This window comes from Microcaecilia unicolor, chromosome 11 (assembly GCF_901765095.1).
Source record: "Microcaecilia unicolor chromosome 11, aMicUni1.1, whole genome shotgun sequence".
Lineage (NCBI taxonomy): Eukaryota > Metazoa > Chordata > Amphibia > Gymnophiona > Siphonopidae > Microcaecilia > Microcaecilia unicolor.
The window spans coordinates 100,001,412-100,021,154 of record NC_044041.1 but is presented as its reverse complement, the minus strand read 5'-3'; the positions used below and the strand labels follow the sequence as shown (position 1 = coordinate 100,021,154).

Below are 19,743 nucleotides of genomic sequence, written 5' to 3'. Positions count from 1 at the left end.
GTTAAAGTTTCTAAGACATTACTTCTAATACAAGGTTCCTCTCTTAAGCCTGTCCTCCACTTCCCAAATATCTAGCAGTTGCAGCTGCCTCTTTTTGATAGGAGAGGACATTGTTTCCCCATCTAGATGAGTGGCTGGTGTCATGATGGATGGTGCAAGCCATGTGTGATTCACTGCAGAACACCATCTCAATGCTTCAAAGAGCGAAGATACTTACCCTGTAGCAGGTATTCTTTGAGGAGAGCAGGCTGATCATTCTCACAATTGGGTTGGCGATCCGCGCCGGCCCAGGGAACCGGCGTTTCAGATAGCAAAAAGGTTTGCTACAGCCTTCTGAGCACACCACGTATCGAACAGCCCATGCGCTGAGTGTCTTCCCGCCCGCTGCGTGGCTGCACTCCTCAGTTCAGTAAACAGTACAAAGGAGAGATAAAGAGGAGACAACTCCATGGGGAGGTGGTCGAGTTTGTAACAATAATCAGCCTGCTGTATTATACTCACAATTGAGGTATCCCTAACATCCAGGCTCACCCAAATCAAAAAAGGTTTGTCAATTGGACCTTGCAACAGCAAGGACATAACATAAATACGTAAGCACCACCATACTGGGAAAGACCAAGGGTCCATCAAGCCTAGCATCCTGTCTCCGACAGTGGCCCATCCAGGCTTCAAAAAACCCGGCAACCCCCCCCCCCCCCCCCCCAAAAAAAAAAAAAAAAAAAAAAAAAATTGTTCAACGGACTTTTCCCTCAGGAATCTGTCCAAACCCCTTTAAATTCCATAAGGCCAGCTGCTGTCACTACATTCTCCGGCAACGAGTTCCAGAGTCTAACTACACGCTGAGTAAAGAAAAACTTTCTCCTTTTTGTTTTAAATCTACCATATTCTAGCTTCATCTTGTGTCCCCTGGTTTTGTTGTTGTTTGAAAGTGTAAACAATTGATTCACATTTGTCCGCTCTACTCCGCTCATTATCTTGTAGACTTCTATCATATCACCCCTCAGCCGTGGGATTAACTAGCTGAGTGTGCAGCCTGGAATAGAACAAAGGGCCTAGGGGGGTGGAGTTGGATTCTAAACTCCAAACAGATTCAGCAGTACTGACTGCTGTGTTGCGAATCCTGGTCAAGGCAGTAATGTGATGTGGACTGAAGACCACGTTGCAGCTTTGCAAATCTCTTCACTGGAGGCTGACTAAGTGAGCCACCCATGCAGACATGGCCCTCCAAAGTCAGCCCAGCTTGGGCATAAGCGAAGGAAATATAATCTTGTAGCCACAGATTGTGCATTTTCCGATGGCGACTCCGAGCCTGTTGGGATCAAAAGAAACAACTGGGTGGACTGCCTGAAGGGCTTTGTCCGCTCCATGTAAAAGACCAATGCTCTCTTGCAGTCCAAGGTGTGCAAGCTGCTTTCACCAGGGAGGGCATGAGGATGGGGACTGATTCAGATGGAACTCAGACACCACCTTTGGCAAGGAACATAGGGTGCATGTGGAGGACTACTCTGTTGTGATGAACCTTAGTATAATGTGCATCCACTCCTAAAGTAGAAGATATTGAAGCAGGGTCTGTGTCGGACAAGAAAGAGGATCTACGGCCTTGCTATCACATCAGATGGCAAACCTCCTCCATTTGAAAGAGTAACACCTCTTTGTGGAATCTTTCCTAGAAGCAGACTCGGGAGACACCCTCCGAAAGTCCTAAGGAAGCAAACTCTAGGCTCTCAACATCCAGGCCGGAAGAGCCAGAGACTGGAGCTTGGGATGTAGAAGCGACCCCCTCGTTCTGAGTGATGAGGGTCGGAAAACACTCCAATCTCCACAGTTCTTCGGAGGACAATTCTAGAAGAGTGAACCAAATCTGACGCGGCCAGTAGGGCGCAATCAGGATCATGGTTCGTGGTCTTGATTGAGTTTCAGCAAAGTCTTTCCTACCAGAGGTATGGGAGGATACTCATCCAGAAGGCCTTCCCTAATGCAGGAGAAAGGCATCTGATGCTAGTCTATTGTGGGCCTGAAGCCTGGAACAGAACTGAGGGACCTTGTGATTGATTTGAGTGGCAAAAAGATCCATCGAGGGGGTGCCCCACGTTCAGAAGATCTTGAGGGCAACACCCATATTCAGCAATCACGCGCGAGGTTGCATTATCCTGCCCAGCCTGTCGGCCAGACTGTTTACATCTGCCAGATAAGTGGCTTGGAGAAACATGCTGTGATGGCGCATCCAAAGCCACATCTGGACAGCCTCATGACACAGAGGGCGCAAGCCGGTGCCGCCCCCTGCTTGTTGGTACATTGCAACCTGATTGTCTGTTTGAATTAAGATAATTTGGTTGGAATGCCAATCTGAAAGCTTTTAGAACATTCCAGATTGCTCAGAGTTCCAGGAGGTTGATCTGAAGACCTTTTCCTGGGGGGGGGGGGGGGGGGGGGGGGGGGGGGGGGGGGGGGGGGGGAGGGAGACCAGGCTTCCTCAGTGTGAAGTCCATTAATATGAGCCCTCCACCCCAGGAGAGATGCATCTGTCATCAGCACTTCCTATGGCTGTGAAATTTGGAATGGTCATGGATCGGTTTTGTCCACCACTGAAGCGAGTTCCGAAGTCGGGGGACAGTTGGATGACATCTTATAGATTTCCCGCAGCTTAATGCCACCGAGAAGCTAGGGTCCACTGAGCAGATCTCATATACAGATGTGCCATGGTGTAACATGAACGGTGGAGGCCATGTGCCCCAAGAGTCTCAACATCTGCCGAGCTGTGACTTGCCGAGACGCCCAAACCGTGAACACCAGAGACAGAAGGTTGTCTGCCCAAACTGTTCTCGTGTCCAGCAGTGATCCAATGAACTCCAATTTATGAGCAGGAGAGAGTTAAATTCAGGTACAGTAGATATTTCTCTACCCCAATCTACTTTGGACCCAAGGCAATGCAGGATAAAAATAATTTGCTCAAGGGCACATACATGGAACAGAAGAAGTAGGTTGAGAACCCTAGCAGTCCTACCTGGCTGCTGCTCAAATGACTAAGATTATTGTACAACACTGAACTAAAGATTATGGGGCTTATTTTAGAACCACCATTAGGGTCTGTTTTAGATATGCATAAGATGCAACACAAAGTAGAGGGTGACTCGCCACTCAAGACGGGAGTAAGCAGCTGTCCAGTTTTTATTAAGGCATCAAAGAAAGATACGACATTGGTCTGTGTTTTGGCAGAGCTGCTATCTGCTTCAGGGATCACAAGACTGTATAAAAACATATATAATACATTAAACATTCAATACTGAATATAAAAGCATAAAATAAACACATGCTAAGAAATGCATAATAGAAAAAAATATACAATACATACATAGGGTAAAAGACTGCATAACATAAGAGCTAGGGACTGCACTACTTGAAATATAATCCAGTAAACAATAAAAGAATAAAAATAAAGCAATATCAGTACAGATGTGCTAGTAGTGTGTTTAGCAGATCTATTGCTCTTACTGTATATATATTTAGTTTATGTAATGTGTATTTAAGTGTATACACAGCAAAAATCTGCCAGCTGCAAAAAAAAAAAAAAAAAAACCTCATGGCTTATATAGCAAGCATTGCACTGTAAAAAAAAAAAAAAAGGGGGGGGGGGGAGATTAAAAAGAGCAGGGATATATTCGATAACTAGTTTAAAAACCTGTGTGGCTAAAAGTATCTTACAAATAACCAGTTAAAAATATAACCAGATATATAATCGGTTAAAAAATACACCTGTTTTTTTGGCAAAAAAACAGTAAGAAACTAAACAACCACTGCTACTGTAGCACACACAAAAAAACAAACAAAATGATGCTCTAAAACATACCACTTAAGTGGAAGTGCTTAAAAATAAAACAAAATGAAAAACTGTGTAAAAAATGGGTCTGGTAACAATGTGGGGCCAGCTTGTAAAATTGCCATAAAAATTAACCGGTTAGTCAATAAGATCTGTTTACTTACCTGAAAGACAGTTCTGTCAAGTAGAGAGTTTCCAAAACAATGCTGTCATCAGACGTAAAAAAAGGGGGGGGGGGGGGGGGATATGAAGGGGCATTAGCCTATTTAAATAGTTATCACATCAATATCGGCGGCAAAACTGCACTTGCATTACCAAAGAGCATAACTGGTTAGAACAAAAACCAGCTATGTAGAAAGATAAGTGGTTATGTAAAAATGGCTTATTCAGTGGGACGGCATAAGAGCAAAATAAGAGAGAAAAATACAATAATAAGCCATAGAGCATTAAAAACATAAAACAGTGGCAAGTAGCTGGTAAAAATATTTCCTAAAACCAAAGCTAGGGGACTGCTTCTGGTCGAATGGTTCTAAGAACAGAAACTGTGTATCAAAGAAGGAATGCAAATGAAATGGCAGGTTCAAGAACAGTCCCAAGTCAATAGATTTAAAACCTGATGGTGCAAGGTTTCCTAGGAAATGAGTAAGTCATTTGTTCGCTCAGTAAACATTAGTCTATATCACCTCCTCTCCAGGACCTGTGAAAAACTTATAGACAAAGCAGATCCTTTTTCTGTGTATACACTTAAAAACACATTACATAAGGTACCATAACATAGAACAATGGCTCAACCAAGGTGAGCTCTTTAGCATTTTGCTCCATCAGCTTTATGTGGTGGTAGTGTTTTATATATATATCAGTTCCAGTCTGTACTAATTACTGTTTCATTCTTTGTTGTTTTATTGTTTTGCTGAATTATATTTCAAGTACTGCAGTCCTAGTTCTTTTATGTAGTCCATCTCTTTTACCCTTTGTATTTCTTCTATATTGTATTTGTGGTTTTTTTTAATGACACTTTTATATTCAGCATTGAATGTTTAATGTATTTATATGTTTTTATACAGTCCTGTAACCCTGAGGAAGGCAGCAGTCCACAAAAATACAAACCAGTGTTGGGTCTTTCTTTGGTGCCTTAATAAAGATTGTCATCTACTATACTCCTGTCTTGAGAGTGTGAGTCACCCTCTACTTTGTGTTGCATCTCCTGTTCTTCTTGTGTATTTTAGATGTGTATAAGCCAGCACTTAGACATTTAGTTTACACATGCAAATGGAAAAGGGGGCATTGGCTGTGTTTTGGGCTGGCCTAAAAAAATGAACATTTATGCTCCATTTCAGAAGGGGAACATACATCTATGTCCTAAAAGATCAACATTAGGATTTGCAGCTGCTACCAAGGATATTTAGATTACAGAATGACACAGGGACCTGCAGTAACAGTGGGGATGGGGACAGAGCCTATGGAGAAAGGGGACAAACTCCCCCCCCCCAATCATTCTACTTTGAAGGATGTTAAATGAATTGGACAGCAAAATTTGCATGGGGGATCCTGTGCATTCCTGCTACCGGTAGATCTTCTGAAAAGACATTTTCTATTGCAGGAAGGACAATGGAAGACAGGAGAGTTAGAGTGAATCCTGACACTGTTGAATTATTATTCATCCATAGATTAAAAAATCGTAACAGTGCTTCATAGGGCATATAGAATGGGTTGTCATCTGTACCCCAGACATTTTAACAGGGGTGGATTATAGTTCCTTGGGGTAGAAGTCAGCAGTTGTTGGGTTTGGAACAGTAAAGGATGGTGGTGGTGGGGTTATTATAGTTGCTCATTATTTTCAATTTGTGATTTAAAAACAACAGTTGCACAGCATATTGTTCCTTTTTATACTTTAATAATGAGAACAGAGCTGCTGGGGACAAAAGCTGCAGGGATCAGACGGGGTGGGAACTTGTCCCGTGTCATTCTCGTTTAGATTTCAGAAAGTCCAAGATGGCAGCTGAGGCAGAAGAGTTGCGACTTAGCTTCCATGTTGGCTTCTGGCTAATTTGTCTGCCCATTTGTGCTAATATAAGGGGTAAGAAGAAAAAAGGGCAGACACGCACCTAACCACAAAAAGTAGATTAATGCTTCAGGGCCAATTCAGACTGCCCTCAGGAAAGTTGAATCGTGGTCGTAGGAGCCACTGCAGTGCCTTTGGAGGGTCTGCTGCATAGTGGATCGGACCTTAGTACAGAGCAGACATCTGAGCCTGGAGGAAAGGCTAGTTCCTCTGATAGCAGAGCAGCTTGTCAAGTCCTGCCCAATTGAATGCAATGAAGGATGGAGAAATTATGAAACAAAACTTGAACTTTACAAAGTGGAATAAATTTAAGACTCAATTTCCTGTGGTCTTCACTTATTTCAAACCATGGAGATGTAAGGAAATATTTGCAGTAAATATTGCTGTTCTCCAGTATCTATCTTTCGAGACTGAAATGGGAGCTCTACTCCAGTTGGGGAAGAAGCAGGGTAGGCTTGGATATTACAGCTTTTCTTGACAGCTCCTTGGAAGTGATCACTGCCAAGTGTGCCCTGCTGGTAACTTCTGCACTGGCATATGTCATTTCTAGGTTCAAATATTCCTATATTTCTTGATCTTTCTCAGGTGACCAAGAGGCAGCATAAGGACTCTTTGGGCCTATGCTCAAGGGTCTTGGCGACTGGGGTGGCTTATCTGTTGAAATTTCCTGCTACTATGTTAAATATAATGCCAATAATTTTGTTTTCTTTGACCCTAACCAATTGTTAGAATTTTTAGTGGATTGAGAAGGTAGACCAAATGTGAATGTGATAACTGTACCATCTGGTTAGCTTATCCACCTAGCACTGTGTTTATTCTCTCTTTTCTTTTTTGTCTCCTACATATTGTGGACTAACAGACAAAAGTTTATTGGATTAAGGGGGGAGGAGGGTACCCAACCTTGCTTAGATAGAGTTTCTTTTCTGATTTCTTCTTCTGTAATACTTGATGTTATATTGAAATTTAAAATAATAATAAAAAAAAATTTCAGAAAAGTGCTCCTATTAAACAGCGCTCCCAAGGATTAGGGGGGAAGCTTGGTGTCTCTCCCTGAAAGGCAAACTGGCAAGGGATACCAAGGTCTATGACAGGTTCAGGAAAATGTTTGTTCTAAAATGACTAAAACATTTAGGTCCGGGCACAAAAACATTTTTCTGTTATTCCACAACAAATTTTTGTGTGCCTATTTTGACACACTGATATTTTAGAAGTTGATTTTTCCTAAAATGTATGTTTATGCTTACTCTACCACTGCATAAATGTCAATTTCTCCATATATTTTAGAACAGGCTACTAGAGAAATTTGCAGGATCCTGACCTAGACATCTCCAATCCAATTTCAGCGTCCTTTCTAAAATGCTGTGTGCCATGTGGATTACACAACTTGCTGGGGAATATATGGAAGCAGACTAAGGCTACTCCTAGACTGTCTTCCTTTTTTTTTCAAATCTTCCCCCCCACCCCCCCCCAAAGACTCCTTTGTCAACACCTATCAGTATAAGGCAGCCAGCACTGCAGCAGAACTATGCTTAGGGCAACTATAACAGATAGTAATTGGGAAAGGAGGATGGGACTTGATATAGTGCCTTTCTGTGGTTACAATCAATCAAAGCAGTTTACACATTATATACAGGTACTTACTTTGTATGTACATGGGGTAATGGAGTATTAAGTGACTTGTCCAGAGTCACAAGTAGCAGCACTGGGAACAAACCAGTTCCCCAGGATCAAGTCAGCTGCACTAACCTCTAGACTACTCCTGCACGTCATCAAGCATGGGACTTTTCATCTACCCAAAGTTGTAGAGAATCAGAGAAAAAACTTATTACTGGGGCTTCAGAAACACTGCAGTATGGACATGTTAGTACTCAAAAGAAAAGAATATGGCAGAGGACACAGACTCTGTATCATTCTATATTAAATTTTACAGAAATTTAGCACTGAGAATAATCCATTCATTCTCTCCTTCACACACAAATTGAATCTAATATTACCTGATCTACTCAATTCTAAGTAGACTGTCAGACTAAACCTTTAATCAACAAATGTATGCTGTAGGTCTGAATCTGTTGGTGCGGGAAAAGACCATCTATGTCAGTGCTTAATTGCTGTTATAAGCTACTGATCATAACCATCAGTCTGAAAAACCTCCCAATCTTTAAATTCCACTATTGAATGTGTGTGCAATCTGTGCATACTTTTAAAAATAATTTTATTGTATATTTTGAATTTTAAAATACTTTGTCAGAAATTCCAAAAGAAGTTCCACCTTACCCTATGGACACCATGGATATAGTTTTGTTGTATACTTCTTTACTGCAAGAAAAATGTCTAGAAATAATACACTAGGCTTTAGCACAACGTGTTAGGCCACAAGTCCTCACCTGTTTTTTTTAAGTTGTTGGCCCAAATAGCACTAAAGGAGAATTTATTTTCTTCAATGATTATCTATGTTAAAAAAGAGTAGCGGTGGGAGCTACTTTTGCTCCTTCAAGTAGCATTTTTGGGGGGGGGGGGGGGGGGGGGGGGGACAAGATTGGAGCAAACTTGTCTATAAGTGGCATCATTATATATATATCTTCTTTTTGTGGAAAGGTAATCTTCCACAACTGAAAGTTTATGATCTGGATCAATTCACGAGATGCCAATATAAAATTTACAATACAGTTTTCCAAATCTAACATTAAACTTCTTGGATGTCAATATTAACTCACCCTCTCGACTGTTCTGTACCATCAATATTTCCAAGGCAATCAACAGAGAACTGAAGCAGTCTCTCCTCTTGTTGCCATTTTTGAGATATAGACAAATATGTACTAAACAAGCAGAATTCAAGAAAGCAGCTAAAAAAAACCTAATAGATAAATTGATTGTGCGAGGGTACGCCAGAAAAATACTGCAACATTCTTACAAATTTAACCATAGAGAACTGTTGTTACAACCAAGACAATCAGGAGAAGATACAACTATCAATATTTTTGTAACAAACTATACAAGATCAACTAAAAGAGTAGGGATAATCCAAAATCATTGGAGGATCATACAGTAGTCACTGTCAGTTTGAGGATCAGGAGATATGCATGGCATATTCCAGAGGCCATAATTTGCAGGAGATATTGGGCAAAACAGAAGTCTCACACACAGATTATGAAGAACCTTTGGGCCACTTCAAATGCGGATGATGCAAGGCCTACACTATCACCAAAGAAGATTATGGAATTCATGAATTCTACTAAGTGCAAAATTTACAAGTTGAGACATCATACAGACTAATAGCACGTCTTATATGTGATTGAATGCCAAAAGTTATACATTGGAAAAACATAGCCCTTCAAAATAAGATTGAACAAACACAGATTTTGTATAGTGCATAGTAAATGGGAAGCACCAGTGGGTTGCACACTGTATATCAGTACCACACAACTTTGAAGATTTAAGATGCTTTATCACAGAGGAGAAAATAAGAGGAGAGGACGGGAAATTTTTTACAACAAGAGCAAAAATGGATATATGCATTGAACTCTTTAGAACCAGGACTTAATTTAAACTTAAGATTGGAAAGCTTCTTTCTGATTTATGCTTTCTTTTATATCATCTTTTTGCACATTTTTTTCATGAATTTAGTCTGGTATTCCTTTCAAAAAAATGTTTTTAAAGATAATGCGTGTAATTAAAAGATCAAAGATTGAAGGCACTTTAAACCAATCCACTTTGTGGGGTTTTTTTCCCCCCCGGAAGAGACAGTCTATTGGTCAATCGGGGTAGTGTATATCAAAAAGAGGCGCCATTTTGAAAATAATTTTTCAGGTAAAGCAGGGTGACAATATGAATGGTGAGCCTGATGGCTTTTATTTTGCTTGAGAACAGATTATTCAAGGTTGCATTAAAACAATATCTGTTTTTATTCTAGAAAGTAGATACTTAGCGATGTATACATTGCCGGCAGCTCCTGAGAAGTAGCATGATGAAATGGAGAAGCTCCGTAGAGCACAACTGAGCATAGCACAGTTGAGCTATGTCATCACGATAAAAAAAAATTCAAAAAAATTAATTTTAAAAAAGTACATATTGCATATACGTTCAATAGCAGGATTTAAAGATGGGGGAGCTTTTTCAGATGATGGTTATGGTCAGTAGCTTATAGCAGCACTTAAGCACTGACACAGCTGAAGTCTTTTCCTCCACCCACAAATTCTATGCACCAACAGATTCAGACTTATTAACTGCACATCTTGTTTCCTCCTACAAATTCATAACTTTTAAAAAGTTGAGCAGAAAAGGCTTTGCATGATTTTTTCTCTCCAATTGCTTTAAAAATATCAATACAATAAATGCTTAGACTTGAGAGCACAGTTTATAACTCTCACAGAACAGTCTCTAACAAGCTCAAAGCTCATGAAAGCTTGACAATGAAGAAAGTCGTCAGTCTGCAATTCATTTTTTTTTTTACCCCACAATAAGACACAAATAAGAGTCATTCTTGTTCCTTCCCGGTCTAAAAAAGGAAAGCTCATCCCAGTTGGGAGTACAGTGAATTTCCCATTTCTGCAGGTAACTTGGAATGAAAGGGGGTCAAGCCGACATCATACCCTGTAAAATAAAAAGAAAACACATTATAAACTAAAAATAAAATGAGGGGCTGATCATTTTATTATGAGGGGCTGACAGTTCAATAATAGGATGATTGGGTTGAATTGCTAGACATAGCTCCAAGCTTATTAGATGGTCAAGTCTTAGAGTACAAAGACAAAAAAAAAAAATTAAAAAATCCCTTCTGATGTACATATGAAAGCTAACCAAACTGCTCTGTAGTAATGAAAATACTATTCTTATGGTATATCAAGTGGTCAGACTAAGAGCAGCACTGGAACAAACTAAAAGCTGCATCCTCCATGCAATAGTTATTTTGCTTTTGGGTGATTTAACAGAAAAATACTGGAGATTACACATGGTTGAGCAAGTAGGTAAAGGAATTAGCATACATATAGTCAACTCACAGAATTGCTTGTAGATTGTTTAAAAAAAAACACCTTTACAGTGAGCACAAGAACATTTGTATTTCCAAAAGAACCGTGATTGCAGCTGGGAAGAGAGGACATATCCCCCTCCTCTCATCCATCACAGAAGCTCCAGCACAACACACCTATCTCATGCTGTAGTCTGTTCGGAGGGTTCTTGTGGTGATCCTCAATGTGAAGTGTCATCTCATCTCGCGAGGCAGTGGAGTATGAGCACTGCATGCAGTTGTACCGGCCTCTTGTGTGCTCCCACACTATGCGGCTGTTAGCGGAGTGGCCTGCATGGATTTTGAAAAGCCAACAGTCATTCATCTGACTGAAGAATGGGCATTAATGTCTAATATCAGGGGGGTGTTATGTGTAGTAGGAAAAATTTCAACCAGTGACAGAACAATTCTCTATTCCTATTGGTTTAGGGTTGGAGTACACAGAACAGGACAACAGTTAATTACTTAACTGCAACTGCAGTTCTACACAGATGCCACAGCAACAGGATTACACTGTTGGATCAAACATACTTTCAGATGCCTAAGTGGAAGAAGCTTTTCCCAAGACAGTTATACATTACAGCCACTGGAATCAATCAACCTCAGTTTTCTATTTCATATTATATGTAATGAGAAAAATTAGTTCTTGTGCCCCACCCCAAAAAAAAAAAAAAACATGCAAATGGGTGCACATCAAAAGATGAGCAACTACCTTTTCTCCAAAGAGAAACACAGCTATTGAGTCGCTCTTAAACTCAAAGCACCATTTGGTCATGATAAAATGTATTGGAAAGAAAAGCAAAATACAACAGGACACAAAAATCACAAACACTTGCTTTTCTCAAGCCAATATAGGAAAGGTTTATGAAAAATCACAATCAAAACACACTTCAGACTTCCAGAGGCGGCTATGGAAACAAACAAAAAATAAATAAAACAAGAAGATTCAAATAAGAATGAATATGGCACAGGTGGTGGCACAGACAACGGTAAAGAAGCACTGTGTAACCTAAATACAATGGCAATTATAACCCTAAGACAGCAGGGGCTGTACTGGTATTTCAAGATCGCTGCAGTAATCTTCTGTGAGAACAGGGAATTTTTTTAATGCAATCTTGGTAATTTTGCTAGCTGTGGGATTTACTACAAAGCTTAGAAAAAAAAAAAAAGTAAAAAAAGAGGAAACTAAGTGTTGAATTAAAGTATTAGCTTTAAGAATTAAATTTTAAGATGACAAGGGCTGATCTGGTGGTACTAGCAGGTATGGTGGAGACGGTAAAATTATGTATAATCATACCTGATAATTTTCTTTCCATTAATCATAGCTGATCAATCCATAGACTGGTGGGTTGTGTCCATCTACCAGCAGGTGGAGATAGAGAGCAAACTTTTGCCTCCCTATATGTGGTCATGTGCTGCCGGAAACTCCTTAGTATGTCGATATCAAAGCTCCATCCGCAGGACTCAGCACTTAGAGAATTACACCCACGAAGGGACCTCTGCCCAGCTCACCACCGCCGAAACGGGGGAGGGGAATTAACCCAGCTCATCCCCACACAAGTGGGGAGGGAATCCGGCAGCTCATCCCCGCGGAGCGGGGGAGGGACACCACACCCGCCGATGCGGGGGGATCTGCTTATCCTGCAACCGCGGGAGGAGCTGACTGACCCTAACACCGTCCGAAGCGGGAGGGGTACAAAGCTGCCCTACAGCCGCACGAAGTGGGAGGGAGTGCCGGCAGAATTTTAAGTCTCAATCCAGCCCCGTAAACGGAGGGGAGAGGAATGCAGCAGCTCACTGTAACACAAACTCGTCTTAACTCTTGAAGAATCCAAGTGAAAAAACTTGAACACAAAGTCTTTCTGAAGTACTGAAGACTAAACTTGAACCTGAAATGCAACCAGAATAAAACAGTACAGATATCTGGGAGGGGCTATGGATTGAGCAGCTATGATTAATGGAAAGAAAATTATCAGGTATGATTATACATAATTTTACCTTCCATATCATCAAGCTGATCAATCCATAGACTGGTGGGATGTACCGAAGCAGTACTCACCCAGGGCGGGACATTGAAATCCCTGACCTCAACACTGAAGCTCCAAACCGGGCCTCCGCCGTGCAGCCACAGTCAAACGGTAATGCTTGGAGAATGTATGAGCCGAAGCCCAAGTTGCCGCCTTGCATATCTCTTCCAAGGAGACGGATCCGGCCTCTGCCATCGAGGCCGCCTGAGCTCTCGTGGAGTGAGCCTTCAGCTGGATAGGCGGCACCTTCCCCGCGGCCACATAAGCCGCTGCAATGGCTTCCTTGACCCATCTTGCCACTGTAGGCTTAGCAGCCTGCAGACCCTTACGAGGACCTGCAAACAGGACAAACAGATGATCCGATTTCCGGAAATCATTGGTCACTTCCAAGTATCTGATGATGACTCGTCTCACATCCAGATATTTAAAGCAGAGTACTCCTCTGGGTAGTCCTCCCTACGAAGGAAGGGAGACAGAGCTGCTGATTCACATGGAAGCGAGAAACAATCTTGGGCAGGAAGGAAGGCACTGTGCGAATAGTCACTCCTGCCTCAGTGAACTGCAGAAAAGGCTCTCGACATGAGAGCGCCTGGAGCTCGGAAACTCTTCTGGCTGAAGTGATAGCCACCAAAAAGACTGCTTTCAAAGTCAGGTCTTTCAGAGATGCCCTCGACAAGGGTTCAAAAGGCGGCTTCTGCAACGCTCTTAGTACCAGGTTGAGATTCCACGCAGGCACCACTGAGTGCAGAGGAGGGCGCAGGTGATTACTCCCTTGAGAAAGCGCACCACATTCTGGCTGCGAAGCCAGGGAAGCACCCTTCAGCGCGGCCCTGAAGCAAGCCAGAGCCGCTACCTGGACTTTAAGGGAAACTGAGCGACAGGCCTTTCTCCAGACCTTCTTGCAGGAACGCCAACACTGAAGAAATTGGAGCAGTGAAGGGAGAAAGTGAGCCTGCTTCACACCACGCTGCAAAGATACGCCAAACCCTGGCGTAAGCGGTAGAAGTAGAGCGCTTTCCTCGCTCTCAGCATAGTGGCGATGACCTTGTCTGAGAAGCCCTTCTTCCTCAGACGCTGCCGCTCATAGCCAGGCCGTAGACCAAAGGGGGAGGGATCCTCCATCACCACGGGACCCTGATGTAACAGGCCCTGCTCCACTGACAGCCGCAGAGGATCGTCGACTGAGAGCCTGATCAAGTCCGCATACCAGGGACGCCTGGGCCAATCCGGACCCACCAGGATTACCCTGCCGGGATGCTTTGCCACCCGGTCTAGCACCCTGCCCAACATGGGCCAGGGCGGGAACACATAGAGAAGCTCTTGTGTCGGCCACTGTTGGAGAAGAGCATCTACTCCCAGGGATCGAGGGTCCCGTCCTCTGCTGAAAAAGCGCGGCAATTGGCCGATGACGCCATCAGATCTAGGCTCGGCTGAGCAGATAGCTGCCACTCTCCGGGCTCCAAGGTATGGCGACTGAGAAAGTCCGCCTTGACATTCATGACTCCCGGCAATGTGGGCCGCTGAAAGCTGCTCCAGGTTCACTTCCGCCCACTGGCAAAGATTCATAGCCTCCTTGGCTAGAGGGGCGCTCTTGGTACCTCCCTGGCGGTTGACATAGGCCCACAGCCGTGGCATTGTCCGACAGGACCCGTACAGGTTTCAACACCAGTACCGGGATGAACTCCAAAGCGCCAACCGAATGGCTCTGAGTTCCAGGAGGTTGATAGACCACTTTGCCTCTGCAGGAGACCAGAGCCCCTGCGCTGTCCTTCCCAAGCAGTGGGCTCCCCAGCCCGACAACGAGGCGTCCGTCGTGACGACAATCCACTCTGGGGTCACCAGAGGCATTCCCGCAGACAACTTGTCTGTCTGCATCCACCAGCTCAGCGCCTTGCGCACTGCTGGGTCCAAGGGAAGGCGCACAGCATAATCCTCCGACATCGGAGTCCAGCGCTGCAGCAAGAGTGTTGAAGCGGTCTCATATGAGCCCTGGCCCAGGGCACAACTTCCATCGAGGCCGTCATAGAGCCCAACAGCTGCACATAGTCCAAGCCCGAAGGGGAGAGGCTACTAGGAACTGGTCCACCTGAGACTGAAGTTTGACAATCCGATTGTCTGGCAGGAACACTCTGTCCACTTGGGTGTCGAAATCGAACTCCCAGGTACTATGAGCCCTGGCCCAGGGCACAACTTCCATCGAGGAGCCGTCATAGAGCCCAACAGCTGCACATAGTCCCAAGCCCGAAGGGGAGAGGCTACTAGGAACTGGTCCACCTGAGCCTGAAGTTTGACAATCCCGATTGTCTGGCAGGAACACTCTGTCCACTTGGGTGTCGAATCGAACTCCCAGGTACTCCAGGGACTGAGTCGGGCGCAGCTGGCTCTTCTCCCAGTTGATGATCCATCCCAGGGAGCTCAAAAGAGCAACTACCCGGTCCACAGCTTTGCCGCACTCTGCATAAGAGGGGGCTCGGATCAACCAGTCGTCCAGATAAGGATGGACTTGTACCCCTTCCTTTCGTAGGAAGGCCCGCGATGACCACCATTACTTTGGAAAAGGTCCGCGGAGAAGTAGCCAACCCGAAAGGGAGGGGCTCTGACTGGAAGTGTCGTCCCAGGACTGCAAAACGCAGAAAGCGTTGATGAGGAGGCCAGATGGGAATATGTAGGTACGCTTCCTTGATGTCCAAGGATGCAGGAACTCTCCTGCCTTCACTGCCGCTATAACAGAGCGGAGAGTCTCCATGCGAAAGTGCCGCACTTTCAAGGCCCGATTGACCCCTTTGAGGTCGAGGATAGGCCGGACAGAACCTCCTTTTCTTGGTACCACAAAGTAAATGGAGTAACGTCCCTTGCCAAGCTGACCTTTCTGGCACCGGAACGACCGCGCCCAGGCGGATCAGATTGTCCAAGGTCTGCTGCACTGCCACGCTTTGACCGGAGACTTGCAGGGAGAGAGTACAAACCCGTCTTTTAAGGGTCGGCAGAACTCTAGTTTGTAGCCGTCTCTGATGACTTCCAGCACCCACGCGTTCTGAAGTTATTGTGGTCCACTCGCCCAGAAACGAGGACAGCCGTCCTCCAATCTGCACTGGGGCGTGGACCAAGACCCCGTCATTGGGTACGAGACCCTGGGGGAGGACCGGAGGGAGCACCTCCGGGACGGCGGTCTCTGCGAAAGGAATGCTGCTTGGGGGAGAAATTCCTCTTGAAGGAAGAGGAGGGCAGAGGAACCCGGACTTGCCCGGGCGGTACCGACGGGCTTCCTGCAACCGTCCTCTTGAGGTACCGGGACGAGTACTAGCCCGAGCCCTGACCTCTGGTAATTTCTTGCCCTTAGACGTGCCGAGATCGGTCACGATTTTTGTCCACTCGACCCCAAAGAGCAGCTTGCCTTTAAAAGGCAACCTAGCCAGGCGGGATTTAGAGGCGTGGTCAGCAGGACCAATGTTTCAGCCAAAGCCACCGCCGCGCAGAGATTGTCTGAGCCATGCCTTTCGCTGAGGCCCTCAAGACATCATACAGCAAGTCTGCCAAATAGGCTAAGCCCGATTCCAGGGCCGGCCAATCAGCCCTCAAGGAATGATCCGAGGGGGAAGCCCGCTGCACCATAGTCAGGCACGCCCTGGCCACATAGGAGCCCGCAAACTGAGGCCTGCAAACTTAAAGCAGCCGCCTCAAAGGACGACCTTAAGGCCGCCTCCAATCTTCTGTCTTGGGCGTCCTTTAGGGCCGTGCCACCTTCCACCGGCAACGCCGTTTTCTTAGTCACCGCAGTGATTAAAGAATCCACGGTAGGCCACAGATAGGCCTCACGTTCACTCACAGCCAAAGGATAGAGGCGGGACATAGCCCTAGCCACTTTAAGGCTCGCTTCTGGACATCCCATTGAGCCGAAATTAAGGTGTGCATGGCATCATGCACGTGGAAGGTTCTAGGCGGGCGCTTCGTCCCCAGCATAATGGCAGAGCCAACAGGGGCTGAGGGAGAGACGTCCTCCGGAGAGGAAATCTTCAAAGTGTCCATGGCCTGTAACAACAGGGTGGGCAAATCCTCTGGGCTAAAAAGCCGCGCTGCAGAGGGGTCATCCGCTCCATCCGAGCGGGGATCCGTCTCCTCCAAGGAATCCGCAAAGGACCGTTGGGGAGACCTCAGACCACGCTGCCCTCATCTACATCGGAGGAGACAAATTCTCCAAGGCCTGGAATCAACCCGAGGGCGTTACCTCTGGGAACCTCAACACTCTTTACCAGCCGAGGGAAGCAGGGGCAGCGTTGTGCATGAGGAAGGCCTGGATGCAGCAGCAAAACAAAACTCGGGGGAGAAACCCCCCAGACTGTGCACTTCCGCAGTCTGGGCAACAGCCCTAGACGCACCCCTCAACCGGCGCTCGCAATAGCGGGGGAGAGACATGCTGCGCATCCAAAATGGCGTCCGGCGCGAAACTCCGCGAAGGAGCCGCGCGGGAAGAACGGCTTCGTAACTTTAGCCGCTCTGTGCCGTCGCCCAAATTAGGCGTTCATGCTTAATGTCTCCAACCTCAAGGGCGGCCAAGAAGAAGCGTCCGAGCCGCGTGGCCGGCCAAGATGGCGGAGGCGAGGAGCGGGGGATGGCGTTTATGGCGGGAAAAACCGTCCACGCCGGAGAAAGGACTGGGACATTCATCGGTTAACGAAACTGTCACCCAACAAGGGCGAATCAGCTTGAAGACCCCCGCATTCCCCTCTAGAAGCGCTCAAGCGACCCGGGGAGCGACCCTTTGCGCCCTCGCCCTCCGACGCCATATGCCACGAGGAGAAGAATCAGGGAACCCCCTGCCCGCTATAAAAAGGTAAAAATTACCTGCTGTCCGCTCCGAGTTGTAACGACCTGGTGTCCCAGTGAGTAGCTGCAATAGACACTTAAATAAACGTCGAAATAAACGCCTTTAAGGACGTTCAAAAATTTTTTTTTTTTTTTTTTAACGGAGCCAGCGGGAGGGGGGAGAAAAGGAGGGACCTGGCACCACCAGGTTTGCACTTGCTCAAAAGAGCCCTCAACCCCAGGCACTCAACAAAACCTAAAAATTAGGCTTGGAGGCCTAGCCAGAGCTGCTGCTGTGTGTGACCACCACCTGCTGAGATAGAGAACATACTGTGGAGTTTCCGGCAGCACATTACCACATATAGGGAGGCAAAAGTTTGCTCTCTATCTCCACCTGCTGGTAGATGGACACAACCCACCAGTCTATGGATTGATCAGCTTGATGATATGGAATAGTACTTTCAATGAAGTTCAGGCATGCTTCGTCAGGAAAGGATAAAAAAAATTTCAAGGATCATATCAAAAACTGAGGGGAAGGGTGTGAGTTATTAGATTGTATGTGGGAAAATTATTTGCTCATCTGCCCAAAGTGGAATAATCTCAAAGACCAAGCTGGCCCACCGAGTCTGCCCAATTATCTGCCACTATTTACCATGTAAACCAGAAAGAAAAAAAAACCTGGAAAAAGGTAGAAAAATGGCAAGTTCAAAAGAGTTTCTTTAAAATGGAACAGCCATTCTACTATAAATACATACTTTATGCTTACACATCAATAAAATGAATGCCATTGGCAGGTCCCTTTCCTTTTAAATGAGCTAAAGATAATATGTGGGTTTACAAATCCCGTGCAATCTACATAAACTTTATCAGTTAAATATAGTCTCACCGTTAACGATATGTTACGCCTGCTGACTTCATGGCATGACTATTTATCATCTTTATTTGGACAGGTAAAGGTGGTGAAAGTCAAAGTGGTTAGTGCAGCGGACTTTGATCCTGGGGAACAGGGTTCGATTCCTACTGCAGCTCCTTGTGACTCTGTGCAAGTCACTTAACCCTCTTGGCTTCAGGTACAAATAAGTACCTGCACATAATATGTAAACCACTCTGAATGTAGTTGCAAAAATCGCAGAAAGGCAGAATATCGTCCCATTCCCTTTCCCCCTAAATGGCTTTCTGTTTTACAATACCTCCCAGTTCTACTGAAGAAAGGGGACATTCAGAGATAGAATAGGATGCTGAGCAGGTTTATGTGGAGGTGCAAGAAACCCATATGCATTTATTTATTTATTGCATTTGTATCCCACATTTTCCCACCTATTTGCAGGCTCAATGTAGTTTACATAGTTTAGTAATGATATTGTCATTCCAGGATATAAGATACAATTAGTAATATGTAGAGATTAAGTAAGGGGAAGAAGAAGGAAGTGATTGGGCGGGTAAGTTTGGAAGGTGGACTTTCATAACTGGATGGATTGGTGGGGTGGATTGTTGGGCTATAGGTTCTCTTTGTAGGCCTCGTTGAAGAAGTATGTCTTCAGATATTTGCGAAAGTTAGTTTTTTCCTCAATTGTTTTCAGGTCTGTGGGTAATACATTCCATAACGGCGTGCTCATGTAAGAGAAGGTACTGGCATACATCCGCTTGTATTTTAGACCTTTACAGCTGGGGAAGTGCAGATTGGGAAATCTGCGGGACGATTTTGTGGCGTTTCTGGGAGGTAGGTCCAAAAGGTTTAGCATGTAGATTGGGGCGTCTGCGTGAATGATTTTGTGTACAATCGTGCAGATCTTGAACGCAATGCGTTCCTTAAGTGGGAGCCAATGAAGTTTCTCTCTTAGGGGTTTTGCACTTTCATATTTAGTTTTTCCAAATATGAGTCTGGTGGCAGTATTTTCATATTTAGTTTTTCCAAATATGAGTCTGGTGGCAGTATTTTGGGCTGTTTGGAGTTTTTTGATAGTCTGTTCTTTGCAGCCAGCATACAGTGCATTGCAGTAATCCAGGTGGCTTATTACCATTGATTGTA

The 19,743-nt window shown here is 44.8% G+C and overlaps 1 protein-coding gene across 4 annotated transcripts in view; it reads right to left on the bottom strand.

Annotated features, from left to right (window-relative positions):
* Nucleotides 1-7,779: 7,779 nt before the first annotated feature.
* The window catches only part of ZNF414 (zinc finger protein 414), a 132,207-nt gene continuing 120,243 nt past the window's right edge, over nucleotides 7,780-19,743 (bottom strand). For 3 of the 4 annotated variants that reach the window (XM_030218320.1, XM_030218321.1, XM_030218319.1), the window contains 2 exons: nucleotides 11,023-11,175; nucleotides 7,780-10,469 (listed from right to left, as the gene is read on the bottom strand). In XM_030218320.1, coding sequence (XP_030074180.1) covers nucleotides 10,390-10,469; nucleotides 11,023-11,175 — 233 coding nt within the window. In that variant the 3' untranslated portion in view covers nucleotides 7,780-10,389. The remainder of the gene's footprint in view (nucleotides 10,470-11,022; nucleotides 11,176-19,743) is intronic. The other variant, XM_030218323.1, reaches the window with a different exon arrangement.